The following is a 20,243-nucleotide window of genomic DNA, read 5'->3' as shown; positions in this document are numbered from 1 at the left end:
ATGAAAAAAAAAATTTTGATGAGAAGTTTTCCTAAGGGATAAGTTACTGCTTTCTCATTTCTTCTATATAGTATCTACAAATGACTAGGTTTTAGAACATGGCTAATGATCTATTCCGGAGAAGGCAATGGCAACCCACTCCAGTACTCTTGCCTGGAAAATCCCATGGACGGAGGAGTCTGGTGGGCTGCAGTCCATGGGGTCGTGAAGAGTCGGGCACAACTGAGCGACTTCACTTTCACTTTTCACTTTCATGCACTGGAGAAGGAAATGGCAACCCACTCCAGTGTTCTTGCCTGGAGAATCCCAGGGACAGAGGAGCCTGGTAGGAGGCCGTCTATGGGGTCACGCAGAGCCGGACACGACTGAAGCGACTTAGCAGCAGCAGTAATGATCTATTCAGACTGAGAAGTACCATCCACTGCCTTCTCAGGCCTCAACCAATCTGGGTAGGATATAAGGATGTCCCTCAAGTTGAAGGGGTTAATTTTCAGGATGAAGAGGAAATCAGATACATAAGTTTTTGATTATGACAGCAACTCCCACTCCTTTTGAAAGACTGCTGAAAGTAGAAATGAATTTACCATTTTAGTGGATTACCAATTTGACTAATGATGCCCAAAGAGATTAAAACTACAAAAAATACTCTATTTCTAGTCAGAATTTCTTTTATTCATATTTGGAGATAGTTTACTTTTGAAAAGCTCCTCTATTCTGTAACCTTACTAGCCAAAGATAATCTTTAACAGGACCATATGTATATATGCTGCTGCTGTTTCGTCGCTTCAGTTATGCCTGACTCTGCACAACCCCATGGACTGTGGTCTGTCAGGCTCATATATGTGTGTATATACATATATATGTATATACATATGGGCTGTGCTGAGTCTTCTTATTGCATGGGTTTTTCTCTAGTTGTGGCAAGTGGGGGCTACTCTCTAGTTGTGATGCACAGGCTTCTCATTGTGGCAGCTTCTCTTGTTGCAGAGCACGGGCACTAGGGTTTCAGTAGCTGCGGTTCCCCAGGCTCTAGAGCACCGGCTTCTCAGATGCTCCACAGCATGTGGGATCTTCCCAGACCAGTAACTGAACCTGTGTCTCCTGCATCAGCAGGTTGATTCTTTACCACCGAGTCACCAGGGAAGCCCAGGATGAAATATATTTTTAACAACTGATTCAACTTCAATAAAGCATGCATGCTCAGTTGCTCAGTCATGTCTGACTCTTTGTGACCCCATGGACTGTAGCCTGCCACACTCCTCTGTCCATGGAATTTTCCAGGCAAGAATACTGGAGCAGGTTGCTATTTCCTTCTCAAGGTGATCTTCCTGATCCAGGGATCGAACCTGCACTGGCAGGCGGATTCTTTACCAGTGAGCTCCTTGCGAAGCCATGGATAAGATTAGTGTCCTTAAAAGGACAGACACTTCCCAAGAGCACAAAGAAAAGAGGTCTGGAGAACACACAGAGAGAAGATGGCCATCTATAGGCCAGGAAGAAGTATCACCAGAAACTGACCATGTTGGCATGCTGATATTGGGCTTCCAAACTCCAGAACTAAGAAAATAAATTTCAGTTGTTTAGGCCACCCAGTCTATATGACATTTTGTTAGGCAGTTTGAGCAGACTAACACCTATCTCTTAATATCACAGTCAATTTTTGTCTGTTAATGAACTTGATACAAGTGTAATCATGCAGTGTTTTTATTTTACTTCCTTCAATCAATATTGTTTATAAGATCCATCCTTGTTGATGCATATAGAAATAGCTCATTATTGTTGCTATCTAGTTTTCCATTGTAAGAACACAACACAATTGATTTTATAGATAGATATCTAGGTTGTTACTACAAATATGCTGATATTTTTACACATGTATATTGTGCATGTATTGCTGTTGACTATGTCATCTCAAAGTAGAAATATGTGGACATATGGTTGCACATGTTAGCTGCAGTGTTAGTAGGTAGTTCCAAATAGTTTTCCAAAGAACTTGTACCAGCGTACTCCCCTACCATCAGACATGGGCTTCCCTGATAGCTCAGACGATAAAGAATCTATCTGCAGTGCAGGAGACCTAGGATCAATTCCTGGGTTGGTAAGATCCCCTGGAGAGGGGAATGGCAACCCATTGCAGTGTTCTTGCCTGGAGAATTCCATGGACAGAGGAACCTGTCAGGATACAGTCCACACCAAAGAGTCACACATGACTGAGGGACTAAGTATACACACATACCATCAACCATTAGGGTTCACAGTGTTATATATCCTCATATTTGGTTCTGGCAAACTTTGTAATTATAATTGTAATTGACTAACCTGTTATCTGGAGGTATTTCGTTATGGCTCTGACTTAAGGTTTTTATGTCTTTTTATGTTTTGGGAACATTTTCTATACATCCTCTGAAAATATCTTATTTAAGTCTCACATTTTTCTATTAGACTGTCTTTTTAAATTATTGATTTGTAGAAGGTACTTTTTAGTCTAGATACCAGCCCTTTGTCATGTTGTAGTTCTTGACTTGCCTGTTCATTCCTTATTCTTATTTTTTTTTTAATGGAGATAAACTCTTCCGTTTGATACAACTGAATTTAACAGTCTTTTCTTTTGCAGTTATGGTTCTCTGTCCTTGGTTTAAGAAATTCGTCTACAACCTCAAATCATGAGGATATTATTTTTTTCATTCAAAAATATTTTAGAAATTAGATTTTTCAGAAATGAGACAATGGTAACTTCTTATCTGTTCTACCATGTGGATTTAAGCCTTGGGCTGGGTTTAACTTTGGTTGTGAGTCTATTCCTTTGATTTTGGGCATCAATGATTTATCATTTCTTTTAAGTATTTACATTCCTCCTTCTGGATGAACTGGATGTATTTCTCCTGGTAGGACCTGATAGTAAAGGTGGGGTTTTGTGGACTCAGTCTCTTTTTCACCTTCTACCATTGACAGTCCTTTTTCATAATAATCTATTTGGTGGCACTGACCAAACGTTACATTGACCAGGTAACACCTGTCACTCTGCCTTCATGTCTCTCTCACTGATAGAGAACAGGGATTTGAGGGTAAAAACTGTGGAGGACCCTTCTTTCTAATCATATCTTCTTGTTCTTCCTTGGTCGTATCTAGCAGCTAAGGGCTTAGCTATTTCCTACAGGCTTTTCCTTTTCTCTCAACAATATCTGAGATCTTTTCATTGTTTCTTTTTCAGTCACAATAATCTGATTTCTGCTACATGTCCTTCTCTGTCAGGTAAGTAAGAATGTACTGTTCCCTAGGCCTGCATGATGACTAAATAAAAGACGTTCTTTGGGGGCTGAGAACCACAGCCTTTTCAGATGATTTTTAAAATGCTGGATGGGTAACAACACGTTGCAAAATGCTCATGATGTGCTTTCTGAATGAACGCTGCGTTTCTGCGGCCTTGGCATCTTCTCAAGTACAAAGCAGAGGAGAAGCTGGATGGACTGTACTGAATCAAGGCCTTATGGAGCATTCGTGGGTGCTTGTGATGCAGATCATTGTGGGTTCCAGAACGTCAGGGATGATCCAGAATCCTCCAGTCAGAGCCAGCTGCCTGCGTCTCAGTGGGTTTACACAAAGGTTATATGTATAAAGAGTCACACAAGGGTTACAGGGTCTCTGTGAAATCTGACTAGACAAGAAAAGTCAGTTAAAGGAATCATTCTCCCTGGATGCCACTTCCAGAGTGAACTCCAACTCAATGCTTTTGAACACAAACAGAGGAGGAACGAGATCAGCTTCGGAATCGCAGGGCTTTACGGGTGTTTGGTCACCTTCTTTGTCCCCTTTTAGCGTCACACAGGGCTACAGCATTCCTGACCCACCCGTGATGACGATTACATTGAGGACACAGGGTAAGCAGAGTACAGACACAAGCATCCCAGCGACAGTTGCCATCAGTCTCGGGGAGCATTGGTAAAGAACATGACAGCCTTATGACATTTCCAGGGCTCCTGAACAGGCCTCCCTATTCTCACTGTCCACATATAGTAGGCAAGCTACTGTTTCACCTTCACCTTTCTGTCCAAAGATATTTTTCAGGACTGCTCCCAGTAGCTCAAACAAGGCTGCTATCTCTCTTAGACATGTGGAATATATCCTTCAGAGTGGCAAAAATTAAGAAATCTAACAATATACCAAGTACTACTGATGTGGATCAATAAGAACACTTATTATGGCATAATTGCTAGCCTTTCCGCTTCAGTTTTTGAAGTACAATCACTTTGGTGGGTGTCTGGAGCTCCACACAGAAAGTAAATTTCATCAAGTTGTCTAACGTTAGCAGTTTGATTCAGGGCTCTAGCATTTCACTTGGATACCAAACAGCATGCTTTTTAAGAGTCTGAGAGGGAGAAACAATTAAAAAAAATCTTTTAGCAATTGGAGAGGTGCTACAGTTAACCACTGACTTTACACCTTCAAATTCAGATTTCTTCCCCTGTCTTTTGGGTAATTTTAGTGTCATGAATCCTTTAATTCCTATAAGAGCTACAAACATTCTGCTCGTCTTAGGACTCGAGAGATTTCACACAGGGGTGGGTTTATATGGAGCAATCTTTGGTACTGAGAGAGGAAGGGCTTCATACTGCCCTGCAGGGTCCTCCCAGCTGAAGGGCTACGAAGGACCTCCTTCCCCATTGCACAGGAAGAGTTCTCCCTTGACGCTGGAGAGCGGGTTTCTTTAGCAGCTGCAGTGGCAGCAAAGGCAATGATGAAGAAACCAACTTCTGAGCTTCAGCTGGGCTGTCTTTTGTTAGTCCCAACTGGAGCAAAAGTTCCCCGATCTGGTAAGGAAGCCAGGTTGGCCAAAGTACAGTCACTGCAGGCTCCTTGGCAGGCAATATTCTTCAATAATATCTTTAAGAGTTTGATGGCCTAGTCTTTCACTTTTTCAGTCCATAATCTACCTGAAACTGATTTTTACATGTGAAATACGGGTCTAACAATTTTCCTCCATATGGAAACTCAATTGTTACAGCACTATTAACTGCAAAGGCAGTCCTCCCCTGCTTTTCTGGTGTGACGCTTCTGCAGCAAATCCTGTATGTGAAAGGTCCTTTCCTGGGCTCTCTAAGCTGTTTTATTGACCTACTTTTCTAACTCTGTGCCCAGAGCACAATGTCTTACTTACTAAAGCTTTAGATTTTGGTATTTGGTAGAGTAAGTTAAACCCCATTTTCTTGTTCTTCAAAAATGCCTTGAGTATATTTGGCTTTCTGCATTGGATATGGATATGAGTTTCATTTATAAAAACATAATTATTAAGTAATTAAGAGATGATACCAGTAAGTTTCAAGTCCTATGATGGGGTAGGAAAGACAGAAGATAATGAAGAAAGACTGGAAACTGCTGGAAGTGGGCTCTAAACGAGGTGTTTTAGTGAAGGTTTCAGAGAAAGGTGACATTTATGCAAAGGCAGCTATGGAATGAGCAGAAGATATTTGGAAAAAGAGGTTTTCTGGGAGAGAGAAGAGCAAGTGCATAGGCCATAAGATAGAACCTAATTTGGTGTTTAAGAGAGACTTCTCTGGTGGTCCAGTGGCAGAGACTCTGTGCTCCCACTGCAGGGGGCCTGGTCAGGGAACTAAATCCCACACGCCACAACTAAAGATACTGGTGCTGCAACTAAGACCCAGTGCAGCCAAGTAAATAAATAAACATTTTACAGAAAGAGAGAAACAGGCAGGGCAGTACAGCTGGAGCAGAGTGTGTGAAAGGAGAGCAGCTCGGTTGTGACCATCATAATCACAGGGGCAGCAGCCGATGGATGGTCCAATGGGCCTTTGGTTTCCACTCTGAGTCACCAAAAAGCTTTTGAAGGGTTCTGAAAACAGGGATGATATGTTTGACTTCCATCTTAATAAGATTACTTTGGCTATTGCATCGTTACTAGTGTCCTAGAAGTACTGTATCAATGAAATTTTACGATTAAAAAAAAGTAAGAGTTAGAAATATTGGTGGCAAAGAGTCAGACATGACAGTGATTGAACAACAGAAATATTGCAAGGTAAAATGACTATTTTTGGTTTATGTTTAAAACATTAACAAAATTTCATGTATAAAAATAATAGCTAAACACCAACATAAAAAGAAATGTACTACGCTTATCTAAAGAGAACTTTAAAATCCAAAGGGACATTTGTTCTTCCATGGCAAAGGAGATATGAATTCTGCCACTAAGTTAACTGATCAATTCAATTCATTCAATCCCAATTAAATACTAAATAAGATGATCCTTATTTTGAAATTTGACAAATTATATTAATGTTCATCTGGAAAATGAAATACATTAAACCTAGGAATTCTGAAAAAGAAGAGAAAGAGGGCGATCAGCTTTACTGACAGTACACATTATGAAGCCATGATAGTTAAAACTGTATGATCAGAAAAGGATCACACAGCTCAGTGGAACAGAAATGGGTCTAGAAACAGACCTGAACATATATGGGAATTAAATTTATGATAAAGGTATTAGTGGAGGAGGAAAAAAAAAAGCTGATACATAAATGCAGGCAAATAGATGGGGAAACAATGAAAACAGTGACAGACTTTGTTTGGGCTCCAAAATCACTCCAGATGGTGACTGCAGCCATGAAATTAAAAGATGCTTGCTCCTTGGAAGAAAAGCCATGACCAACCTAGACAGCATATTAAAAAGCAGAGACATTACTTTGCCAACAAAGGGCATCCAATCATAGGTATGGTTTTTCCAGTAGTCATGTATGGATGTGAGAACTGGACTATAAAGAAAGCTGAGAGCGGAAGAATTGATGCTTTTGAACTATGGTGTTGGAGAAGACTCTTGAGAGTCCCGTGGACAGGAAGGAGAGCCAAACAGTCCATCCTAAAGGAAATCGGTCCTGAATATTCGCTGGAAGGACTGATGCTGAAGCTGAAACTCCAATACTTTGGCTACCTGATGCAAAGAACTGATGCTGGGAAAGACTGAAGGTGAGAGGAGAAGGGGACAACAGAGGATGAGATGGTTGGATGGCATCACTGACTCAAAGGACATGAGTTTGAGTAAATTCTGGGAGTTCGTGATGCACAGGGAAGCCTGGCGGGCTGTAGTCCCTGGGGTCGCAAAGAGTTAGACACGACAGAGTGACTGAACTGAACTGAAATGCAGCTGGGAAAACTGGAGAACAGAATTATTTAGAATAGCAAAAGACTGGAGATGGATTTCCATAATTATGATTAGTTACATAAACTATGATATATCTATCTAATGGAATACTATGGTATAATGAACATTAAGTAGATCTGTATGTGCTAATAATGAGGGTGTTCTAATTCTGTTTATTCTTTGAAATAAACCGATTGGAATTGTGAGTAAAAGGGAATTAGCAAGCTGCAAAGCAGACATTCTAAGCCTTGGGGCTCATACTTTCTCTGGACTTTTTATCCTGAATGCACCAAGGTAATTTTGTTTGAAAATTAGACATCACTGAATAATGTAATCCCCACTAACTACAATTTAACAATTCAACTCCAATCTAATTTTTCCCTCCAAGTAACTTTTAACCATGTTAGTAAATAACCAAACCAACTACTATCAGGGATTTGGTTAAAAAAATAATTCTAGGGAATAATGTGAGGTCAGTACATTTAATCCTAACCCTCTAAACCTTCTGCATTTATAATGGCACCAGAGATAAGAGAAAATATTCAGAACTAGTCCTTTCAGGTGCTATAAATTCTTCAGGAAAGTAAAACTAAATTGTGTTCTATTGTACTCTGCTCATCAAAGCAGGAAAATATGCTAAAACTCATGACAAATATTTGAAATGGGAAAGTTAGAAAGAAATCTGCCCCTCCTCCCCGCCCCAGCCAATCCACAGTAAGCCAGAGCAATCAACTAATGAAAATAATCTGTTTTTCCAAGAAGTCTGGTGTCAGGTAACTCATTGTTCATTTTAGTTTCAAGTTTATTCACTTCAAAATAACGGGTTTCCTTGTGTTTAGTAAAATGTCCTCAAAGATTCAGAGAATATAAATGGTTAATACAGTTACTGTCATACTGAAACATGTACCATACAGATTCCATACTGGTTATGTAACCCACAGCACCTAAGGAACTTTGGACTGATGAAATCAGCTGGCAGAAACGGGAAGCAATTCATTACTTTGTATAAACGATCCGTTACTGTGACCCGTGTTAAACAAAACTACATGCAAAGAAAAACTCTAAAAATACACGAGTAACTACAGGCTTACATTTGGTTGACGTGTATCAATAACAAGCTGAGATTTAAAGTGCACTATGAAATCATGGGAATGTACCGAAACAATAAGGAAGTTCTAATGTGCACTCTGAATGCATCATTACCTCTTAAAAATATAAGAAGACCAAAGATTGTTTATCACAACTAACATTTAGTTGACTAGGCTGGTTTTCCTCTTTTGCCTTTGGAGAGCAACAGTTATTACCTGTTGGGTGAAACTTAGACTTTCCTACATATCATGATGATAATTTCAGTGAAATTTATAGTCCAAATGTGATAGGGTAAGGCACAGTAATAAAAATTTGTTTTATTCATGGAGAAACCTATTGGCCAAAAAAAAAAAAAAAAAAATCACTGAGGTCAAGGAAATATACCTGATTTTATACCACAGCTGTGCAGAGAAAGTTTCCAAATTTGTGTACATGACAAAACATTTTCTTATGTTACTGTCTTATTAAAGAAATAATTTCTAGGCTGACCAATTCATTCTACTCTAAGGAAACAATTTCATACGTTTCACATTCTCACTTGAAATCTAACAGAGTCAACATTTGGTAATGAAGCACAACCACGTTTTCTTGACTAGTATAGGAAAGTAAATATACACACTGTGACTTTTTATACAGGGCATGTTTGGGGGACTGGAGACAGTATTTTGATGTTTATTTCTCCTGAATTTATTATTATTATTAATGATCTTCCAGAAAGGAAGTTAGGAAACAATTTGAAGTATAGCCATAAGGTAAGGAGCATGAAGTTCAGGTGTGGTTTGTGTACAATTTGTTTCATAAAATAGGCATTTTATTTTTAAATAGAGTAAAATCTAAAAAAGAAACCTTCAATATACTTATACTGTTCAGAGAGCTTATGAAAGATGCATCCATTTTTCTGGAGTGCAGCAATGATGTCTATCTGTTATGACTAAATGAAGCCATGATAAACGGTACTTCAACATCTTAAGAAGAAGAATGGCACTGCTACTTTCCCTATTTGCTTATCAGCTGAGCCCACCTGCTGTGATAATGGCAGGGTACTTCCTACAAGCTGAAAACAAGAACACATAGCACACAGCTTTTCCTTTCATATGACTGCCAACATCGTTAAGACATGTTAGAGAACATGCAATAAAAACCAGGCAGCATTCAAAGATAAAGTTGCTAGTAGTCAAAACACAGACCTAGGAATAATCCTAGTTTATCTCTTCTCCCCAAAGGCCACGTTTTCCTCTCCTTAGGATAAGGCTATTCAGCTTACTGAATCATATGTATGCAGTTTATGGCTTCTCAGGTGGCTCAGTGGTAAAGCATCCACTTGCCAAATCAGGAGATGCAGGTTTGATCCCTGGGTCAGGAAGATCCCCTGGAGGAGGAAATGGCAACCCACTGCAGTGTTCTTGCCTGGAGAATCACAGAGATGGGGGAGCCTGGTGGGCTGCTGTCTATGGGGTCGCGCAGAGTCGGACACGACTAAAGCTACTTAGCAGCAGCAGCAGGAACTATGCTAATGTATTTTATATACATAATCTCATTTAATGCGTAACCTTATCAAGTAAGTTTCTTTTTCCATAGATGAGAAAACTGAGATTTAGTTACAAAGTGATAAAGATGAATCCACACATGGTAAAGTCAGAGCACACTGTTGTTACTGTTTAGTTGCTAAATTGTGTCTGACTCTGTGAGACCCCATGCACTGTGAACTGCCAGGCTCCTCTGTCCATGGCATTTTCCAGGCAAGAATACTGGAGTGGGTTATCATTTCCTCCTCCAGGAGATCTTCTTGATCCAGGGATCGAAACTGCATCTCCTGCTTTGGTCCACTGAGCCACCTGGGAAGCCTATGCCGTCCATTAATTACACCATATACTTGCAGACAAAAGAATTTCTTAATAATTATTATTGTTTGGTGATGTAACTCTGTGGTTGAAACAACTGCTACCATTATTGTTAGAGATAGGCCAATATTTACAAGTGTTCCAAATCATTCAACTTCAGAATAACCCTAAATCCTAAGAAGGAAGACCCTTCAAAGTTGATAATGAAAAAAAATCACGCCACTGCAACATTTTGCATACGACAGATGACGTTCATGAGATGGACCACTGTTACCATTTTTCATTCATGTGAATTATATTCAGATCTTCTAGGACAGATTTTTCTACACTTTAATTACCCAAATATAAAAAAACAAAAACAAAAAAAGTCATTTCATGCTTTTAATCTGCACTTCAGGGCTGCAAATTACAAGGAACACTTGCATATCTGCATTGATATTTACATATGATTACACTTACACATTTGAAACATGGCTTCAAAATCTTACAACCCATGCTTTTCAAGCTTTTGTCACTTTATACACTTCAGATTTATTTTATTTTGAATGTAAAACGTTCTTCTCCTCAGCTTAAGATCTCTTAGAATCTACTTCCTTTTGAGTCTTTCAGATTCAGAATAACTAAGAACTCAAACAGAAAACTAATGATGCTCAAGCCACTCTGGAGTCCAGCAATCTATCACAGAGTCCCTGTTATTCTGAACTGAACAGTGTTTTCCAGGTAACCCCAGAATTCAGTGAATGGTGACAATAGCAAAGCCACCCTCACGTCTACAGCTCCGACATTCTCACAACACCATCGTGGCCTCTGGCAACATCAGCTTTCTCTTGGTTAATAACAGCAAAGCTACACAGGATCTGAAAGAATGGCTTTGCTGACCAAAAATCTTACTTAGCAATTTCTTAAGCTTGGAGTTGGAATACCCTAAGCAGGTCAGGAAGTAAAATCCTGAATTACTTGACGATGGAGTTGGAGCTTTTCTAAGTTAGAAACTCCAGTCTTTAAAAGCTTGAATCACTGGAGAGGGAAGGAGGAGTCATTCATGGGGTTTATCGATTGTTTTCTGGCTTGTTCATTTGTTCATTCATTAAAGACATATTGGCACCTACGATACACCAAATGCTGTGGTGAGAGCTGGAGACAAAACAGTGAACAAGACAAAGAGTCTCCACTTTTAGAGAACTTGAAGTCTAATGGAAGAGAGATTTATGGCAAACACACACTAGGCAGAAGGCTATCGGAAATAAAAGTACAAGAGAAACATAAAATGGGCACAAGAAACCTCTTCATCATGGCCTAGGAACCTTTGAAAAGGGCCATGGAAAGAGAAATTATTTGACAAACATTCACTGAATGCCTGCATAAGCAAAGTGCTGATGACAAGAACTCGGGGTCAGCCAGGGAGATCAGTAAAAAAAGAGTCTTCCCCATTTAACCTTGATGAAAGATGCTGTGAAACATGTACGCTTCAGTTCCACACATGAAAACACCACTGTATACTTGTATGAAGACAAGGCAATGGTATCCATCACAGGGTTTCAGACTAGGGAAGGCCCCACGGCAGGGCACATGCTGGGGGCAGCACAAAGCACCAGACAACAAGGGATTTCGGCCACAGAAGCTGTCTCAGGAAACCCTCCGAGCTTCTCAGAAGTCAAAGGAGAGGCATGGATTATGGCAAAGCACGTCCCATTTTATCTGGCGGCAGGCAGATCCAACAGTTGGGGAAGCTAAGACCCCATGAGATAGAGATTAAAACTCAGGAAAACAAGCTGTTAACTCGCAGCAAAAGGTTAGGCCCAAATAACTGAAGGGAGTCCATAAACCCCAATACCAGCTTTGATCATAAAATAAGTAAGAATCTGTCCTCCTTTCAATTCAGGAAAAAATAACAATGTATCAGAGATGTACCCATGTTATCTTTTCCCTCACAGGTCTCTGAAGGGGGTGCTCCGGCTCCCATTGTCACCCAGACACACCAGCTCCCTGAGCAGACCAGCCCTCCTTGTGTAGCCACAGTATCTCCTAGGCTTAGCCGCTCCCCACCCTGGCTCCTGAGTCTCACCTCGGCCTCTCTGCACTTCTAAGGCCTCTGCTCCTGCAGAGCACAGAGAAAGGCCAAGTGCCTCAGGGAAGGCCTTACCACCCCTACCAGCCTGCGTTCCCAAGCCTTTACACATTCCTGCCAGCTCTTATTATGCTGCACCTGACATCCAAATATCACTAATTTATCAATTAAAAATGCCCCATGGTATCTGAAAATACTGCACGATGAAAATAGGAATCACATACTCTGTTACCAAGTGCAAATTTTAGTCACCAGCTTAAAAAAAGAATCGCTCACTTCAAAGGGCCATAATATATGTAACTAACTCTCAACTAGTTCAGAGAGATATATACATTATATATATGTACACACATGCACACACAACACACATACACTGACTCTCCCCATTCCCCTTATACACGTGTGTGTGTGTGTGTGTGTGTGTGTGTGTGTGTGTGTGTGTGTAGCGGGGCAGGAGAGGGAGAGCAAATAACACAGAACATGAGGTAAAATAACAACAGTAAGTCAGGTAAAGTGTATACAGCATTCTATGTACTCTTCTTCTTGTAACTCTTTGCTAAGCTTGAAACCACTCCCACAGTTAGAAAGAACGAAGTACAGTCCACCACTGCCCTCTACCCCCAGGCGTGGCGCTTCTAATTCCTTTATCTTGCTCCACTGTTTTCATCAAGGTCGTCTCTCACCTTTGAACATAGTAATTTCTGCGTTCAGTATCATCTCCCCCTGGCAGACTACGACCTCTAAGAGGGCAGGGCTTCTTTCCTGGTTCATGGGTGCCTCAAGTCCCCACCAGGTAGTCCATGACAGTGCAAGGACACAGCACACTGAACCAATGGAAGGCAGGGGGCAGTGCCCCCAGGCCCACTGCCTCACCCAATACCCCCGAGCAACTCCCCTCCCCAGCCACAGTTCAGGGCTGGAGGTTTATTCTGTACACACGTTGATGGAGAGAGCTTTCCAGGGAAAGGCAGGGAAAAGGGCCGTTTGTGGAAAGGAGGGCTGAGGGAAAGCCCAACATGAATGCTGACACTTTCACCAGCCTCTCACACTGTCTCACTTCAATGATGATGCTTTCGGGCAGGAGATTTGAAGGTTTTAGGGGAGATACTAAAGGGCTCTAGAGAAAGAATGCACTGATAGTGACACCGGGAAATAACACCCCCCCCCAAAAAAAAAGTTAGGATACCTATCCCATCATGCTGCTGTGAAGCGGCCTAGTTGACAAGGCCCACACCCACACAAACCTCCTAGGATTTCTGGTGCTTCATTCCTAAATGTGAACAGATAACAAAGGAATGTCAGACACTTGAGGAAGCTTCTATTATAGATCAACATAAGCAAAAAGTGATAAAGAAAATTCAGAATGAATAGAGACAATGCATGATACAGCAAAACCCCCCAAATTTGCTTTTCTCAGAGAGAGAAAGAAACACTCACAAAGTTAAAAAAGACTCCACAAAAAGGGAACAAGGAACAAGAAGTTATCTGTATGAAGGCTGAAATCAAAAGTTTAATTAGATGGATTCCAAGATAAGGCTGGGAAATTATCCATTTCTCATCATATAGAACTTTAAAAAGAGTGAAAGATGAACAATGGAAAATGAAATCCATCAACAGAATCTTTTCTGAAGGTTTAACATGTGAACAATCAGAAAACAAGTAGGAAAAAAATACGAGAAAAGTTTTCAGGATGTAAGAGTGCCAGTTTCCGGATTAGAAAGGATAAACAACCCAAGGAATGTCATCACAAAACATAATAATGTGGATAAAGTGAAGATTCCAAAACTGTCCAGAGAAAAAACAGGTCACATGAAGAACAAAGAACTCGAAACGGCATACTTCTCAAGGCAAAGCTTGGAGAACGGGAAGCTAGGCAGAAGCAGTAATGGCGGTGATGGGGTGTGGGGATGCAGAGCCATCTGCCTGCCAAGAACAATTAGAAAAGCTGGAAAAAGTTTTTTTTTTTTTTTTTTAAGTGTCTTTGGAAGTATCAAAGGCAGAAGAGACCTGGAGGGCCAAAATTCTAGAGACAAAGGAAACTCTGAGAAGTGTGCTGAAACAGTTCTTTTTAGTCATTTACCAATTTGCAAGCAATGGCTACACGGCCAAGAAATTGAAGAGTTTCTGGAAATCTTCTGTGGCTCAAGGGTCAAAACTTGGGCATTTGGTGTCCATTAAAGAGAACGGATGCTGGGCTCTCAGTGGGAACTACTAATTGGCTACCCCTTACAAGCAGCAGTGTACCAGGCCTCACAAAGATAGCCCTGATTCAGCCCCATTCCTCATCGTATTAAAGTGACTGATCCTCATTATAACTGCTGTGCTAAGTCACTTCAGTCTCTTTGTGACTCTATGGGCCACAGCCCGCCAGGCTCCTCTATCTAGGGGATTCTCCAGGCAAGTACACTGGAGTGGGGTGCCGTGCCCTCCTCCAGGGGATCTTCCTGAGTCAGGGATTGAACCCACAACTCTTAAGTCTCCTGCGTTGGCAGGCGGGTTCTTTACTGCTAGCGCCACCTGGGAAGCCTGACTATAACTGCTAGTCAAAAGCACAAGTAAATCCTCTCTGGAGGAAGACAGGAGCCTCATATTATCTTAATAATTTTTCATATATCAATATAATGATAGGTATTCAGCTGAAGAAAAACTTAACAAGTAGAGATGGTTTATTTCAGTGTCAACTGGTCTGGGTCATGGGGTTAGCAGATATTTGGTCAAACATTACTCTGGGTGTGTCTAGGAGGGTGTTTTGGATGAGATTAACATTTGTGGCAGTAAGACCTAGTACAGCAGACTGTCCTCCCCAGTGTTAGTGGGCCTCACCCCATCAGTTGAAGGTCTGAGGAAAACAGAGGTTGAGTAAGAGAGAATTCCTTGGGCTTGCTGACTGTCTTTGAGCTGGGACATTGGTTTTTTTTCCTGTCTTTGGACTTGAACCAAAATACTGGCTCTTCCTGGGTCTTGAGTTGGCCTGTGTTTGGACTCAAAACTTACACCACCAGCTTTCCTGTGTCTCCAGTTTACTGACTCCAGTTTTTAGGACTTGTCAGCCTCCATAACTGTGTTAGCCAATTCCTTATAGTTAGTCACTTTCTATTGGTTCTGTTCCTGTGGAGAACCCTAACATACAAACATACTGAGGAACAAGACAACGTAACTGAAAATGAAGAAGGAGAAAGCAGAAAAGAAATGTATAGACAAGACACTTAGACAATGGAATTATCAGGTACAATTTTCATTTATTTTTATTTCAAATATGTCATCTCTGAATTTTTACTTTTTAAGAATAAAATTGTACTTTAAAACACTGCTGACAGTTCAAAGGAGAAAGTCAGACATGAACTTCAAAACAACCGTGATTAACATGATCACAAAATTAAGTGACAAGATGTAGAATTTTAAGAAACGGTAACTATGAAAACAATAAAATGGAAATTCTATAAGCAAAAAATAGAATGAATGAAACTGAGAATTCAACAGATGGATTTAAAAGAAGTATATTTATAGTTGAAGAGAGGGTTACTGAACTAGAAAATAGGAAAGAACAGCCAGATTGAAGCAGCGAGAGAAAAAAAGTTACTATGTGAAAGTTATACCTCAATTTAAAAATAAGCTCAAAAATCTAATATGTAGAATCATATAAATATGTAATACCTATAATGCAAGTTGGAATACACAATAATTTTGAGAAAAAGGGTTGTAAAGGAAGGACAGTAAAAATGACTGGGAAGAATCACGGAAGAGTTCACCAAGAATTTGCATTGAGATGACTTGAAATGGTGGACAGAAGCCATCTGTTAGGTGTGGTAGGAAAAACAGAAAGGAAGTGGATGTATGAGTTATTAATATGAGATAATAATAGGAGGGAGCACTAGGTATGTACAGGGCAGGCGTAGGGACTACGGCCAAGGGGGACAAGTTGAGACCACCTCTCTCAGAGGACCTTGAGGAGAATTCCCCTGGCACCCTGATGATCATCAGAATCAGCCCCAAGATTTTATGAAACCACTTCTGAATCCATGTCAATCAGCATTCGTATGACATGACTGCCCTCTGCAGTAGGCACAAGCTCCTCAGCACTTTTCTGAGGGTAGCAAGTTATGAAAGAGGAAAAGGCTGACTCTCTAACACTCAGCTTGACTTACACAGAAGCGCCGACAACCATGCGGGTGAGGAGATACAATTATTGGTTGCAGTGGAGCTTCTGGACTGTCTACAGACTTCATTCGTGTGTTGTTTCCTCTGGTCTCTTATGACTGACAATGGGAAATTATTTACTGTCTGGTTTCCGAGGAACAGGTTGTCAGAAACAATGCTGGCCTTCAGTCTTCATGCATTTGTCAGTATATCTCCCCGATACCTGATAAAATCTAGCTTCTTCCCAACCAAACGCAATTGGTCTGAACTGGCTCGTATCATCAGATCTCAAAGCAACCACATTTCGTTCTTGTGAAGCATCTTTCATTTAGTGCCTGCTAGGCTTTTTCCACTTCAGGGAATTTTTTGAGGCCTACATTGCATATTGTTCACAGATTTTCCATAATAGCAAGAAGGGAGGGTAGACCAGCCTCATGCACACAGGGAAACCATATTAAAGAGTCTTTTCCTTTCTTAACCATCACATTCATAGTTCTCATCTCCACAAACTGACAGACTTGCAAAGAATCTTCTGGCTGGAATAAACAATAGCCATAAAAAACCAATTTCACAGAATTTTGCTCATCTGTTTCCACTTTCTTCTATGTTATCTCTTCACTGACTGCTATGCTCCATCCACCGGGGCTCAGAATCTGTTCTTCTGTGAACATCCAGTTCATTGGCAAAATAAGGTCTGAATGTAGCAAGGCACGAGCTACGCTTTTCAGACCTGTATCCATCCAACTGCCAGTTTATTCACAAAGACAACAACTTTGACTTAGCATGTGCCACTTGCTCGCTTACACCCCAGGGCCTCTTAAAGTCCTAGCCATTATGAAACTTACAGTCTGACGAGATTTGAAATAGGTCTGCTTCACCCTAGCAGCAGGATTGAACGATGATGCTGATCCCAACCTGTGATTTTGTTATCACATTCAAAAATTAATAACAATCATGAGGCAAGCCAACAAGATATACACCGATCCACAACCCAAATTATTTTATGAAGGGGGAGAAGGCAGGGTTTATTAACAACAACAACCAAAAAAAAAAATTGCAAGGAATGGAAAAAGCCTAACTAATTGAGTGGAGTTCAGTTCAGCTCAGTTCAGTCGCTCAGTAGTGTCTGACTCTTTACGACTCCAAGGACTGCAGCACGCCAGGCTTCCCTTTCCATCACCAACTCCTGGAGCTTGCTTAAATTGAATGGAGTAGGATGAGTTAAAAAGCTAGGATGGCTGCTACTGAGATGCTGCTACTGACTGAGAGCCACTATTGCTTTCAGGGGTGGCTTTTCCTGCAGAGAAACCATGAAGTTGATGCTACCCTTTCTTTCCCCCTGTGATTGTTATCTCTTGCTGTGGAACAAGTTACTAAAAACTTTACCTCTCTGAACCAACTTTCTGTTATGAAGTCATAAAATCAAACTGCTTTTTAAAAAAGGAAAGAAAACATATAACCATAAATTATTACAAAAATATGTGCCATTAAAAGAAAATTTTAAGGGTGAAAATCACTCCAAAACACAACATTCAAACACAACCTCTGTATTCATTTTATTTTCAAGCTTTTAAATGCATGTTATCTCTTGATATATAGTTGTGCTTTGTATTCTCTTTATTATTATAGCAACCTTAATATTCTACAATTATCTTTCATGTCTTAGAATGTCTTTTGAAAATACACTTTTAATAATTGCACATACCATATTCAAACTTTCCCTCATAGTTGGACATTAGGATGCTTACAATTTTTGATACAAATATTTGTACATGAATGTGTTACTTTTGAGATTAGTTTCTTAATATACATTCCAAAGAAAAGAATTAGTAGGCTCAAAGGCTATGAACACTTTTCATAGGAATTACTTTTTTCTGGTAACACATGATCATTGCAAAAAGTAGAAACAATGTAGTCTCCACTTCCTGTACACCCTTACTTCTACCTCCCCCAGAGACCGCCACTGTAAGCCACATGGTATTTACCTGCTCAGACTTTCTAAAAATGCACACAGAGGTAGACACACACAACACTGAACTTCTTCTTTAAAATACTGCAATAGCAGCAACTCACTTTGATAACTGTTGAGGTACACTCGTCAACATCAAGTACTACCAGAGTCAACAGGGTCACTATTAACTACTACCATACGATGGTTTATTAAGCACTGTGTCATACATTGTACTCAGCACACATTTCTGGATAGACTTTCTTCTAACTTCCTCAGTGAATTATCTGTACATGTCCTTTGTACCTTTATCTGAGAAGCTGCTATTCTTTTTCCTGAAGTCCACAAATTCTTTTTTAATAATAAGACTAGTTAGTGGCTGAGAACATGGACTCTGGAGTCAAACAAATGTGGGTTCAAATTCTAGCACACCCCCAATAAGCTGTCTAACCTTGAATAAGTTACTTCTGTCCTTCTAAGTCTCCATTTCCTCATGTACAAAATGGGAAAAGAATAGCCTCCTTCAAGAGTTGTTGAAAGAATTAAGTAAGGTCCTTAAATTATAATTATAGTAATATAATAAATAATAATTATAGTAAAATGGCTAATAATAATTTAATCTTTAATTATACTAAATATCTACAAGGAAATTAGATATCTTAAATACATCCTAATAAATAACAGTACACGTTTTAAAAAAACTTTTTCCTGACCTTCCTGAAATTTAAAAATATATTAACTTTTATGATTGGAAAGAAAAGCCTTTAATTTAAAGAAAGGACTCACAAACCAACTGTAAAACAACATTCTGGGGACTAAGAAAATCTGAATATGAACTATATTAGATAGTACCATTAATTTTGTTAGGTGTGATGACATGGTAGTTATATAAGAAAAAAAATCCTTCTTAAAAGATGCACAGTGATGTTTTTAAGAGTGAGATATGAGGGCTTTAATTTATCTGAAAATATCTGAAGAAAAAAAATAGGTAAAGAGAAAATATTAGTAGCTATGTTACTTCAGATAATGGCTATCTGGATATTTATTATACATTTTTTTTCATTTGAAACTTTTCATAATAAAACTTTTAAGTCATCAATTTTAAAAGACGTCTCTTTTTCCTTTCTATTATTATTAGTTTAGATGATAATATTCACACTTCTACCAAAATGGACTGCAACTGAAGAATATACCTTAAACTGCTTAAACACCCCTCCAAGGCTATGCCTAAGTTTCACCCGTACAAGCCGGGGCACCAGTGATTAGATAAAGGTCCTCTTCTGTCACTAGAATATTCTCAAAACTTGTTACAATGCCACATATATAATTACTTCATTGCCTGAACATATAAAAATATAGACAGTGGAGTTTGCTGGAATGCAGAAAGTCTCTGCGAAGCATATGACTGAGAACTTACACACAAAAAAGCAGGGCTTAAATCAGCATCCGCTGACAGACCTCTGCCACCTTGTTGCTTAAATCTTGGAACTTGACTTCAAAGAAATGAGAATGAAATATAGTCCCATCCCAGGCCTGAATCACTGAAATGAGAAAATCTGTCTTGGTAATGCTGTTTCCCTGTATCAACACCTTTACTCAAGGGGACTAGCTGTACCCGTGGATAAGATCCTAGGTGCAAAGAACTACAACACATGAAATACAGAAAAGAAGATGTTTCTTTTAGATAACTTGATAAATATTCCTCTCGCTTCCAAGGAATGATATGAGAAGACAGAGATGACATGTCATGAAAAGACCAAGGACAGATTTAACTGTCCATAACATCTTGAATATTCTACATTCCAACCTTTTGGAGAAAGTTCTAGTTCTCAAACTAGAGCATGCACCAGAATCACCTGCATGCGTGTGTGCTTAGTCGTGTCCAAATGACGGTAGCCCACCAGGTTCCTCTGTCCATGGGATTGCCCGGGCAAGAATACTGCAGTGGTAGCCATTTCCTTCTCCACGGGATCTTCCTGACCCAAGGATTGAAGCCAGGTCTCCTGCATT

General features: G+C 39.9%; 1 protein-coding gene across 7 annotated transcripts in view; it reads right to left on the bottom strand.

Annotated features, from left to right (window-relative positions):
• LDAH (lipid droplet associated hydrolase) overlaps window positions 1–20,243 on the bottom strand; it is an 88,616-nt gene that overhangs the window by 25,830 nt on the left and 42,543 nt on the right. Inside the window, exon 5 of one of the 7 annotated variants that reach the window (XM_070799091.1) lies at window positions 4–17,200. The exons of 4 other annotated variants lie outside the window; for them this stretch is intronic. In XM_070799091.1, coding sequence (XP_070655192.1) covers window positions 17,165–17,200 — 36 coding nt within the window. In that variant the 3' untranslated portion in view covers window positions 4–17,164. 2 more of the 7 variants (XM_070799089.1, XM_070799088.1) reach the window with 2 other exon arrangements.

Source organism: Bos indicus, chromosome 11 (genome assembly GCF_029378745.1).
Source record: "Bos indicus isolate NIAB-ARS_2022 breed Sahiwal x Tharparkar chromosome 11, NIAB-ARS_B.indTharparkar_mat_pri_1.0, whole genome shotgun sequence".
Lineage (NCBI taxonomy): Eukaryota > Metazoa > Chordata > Mammalia > Artiodactyla > Bovidae > Bos > Bos indicus.
The sequence above is the reverse complement of the archived record's forward strand: the minus strand, read 5'-3'. Positions and strand labels throughout refer to the sequence as shown.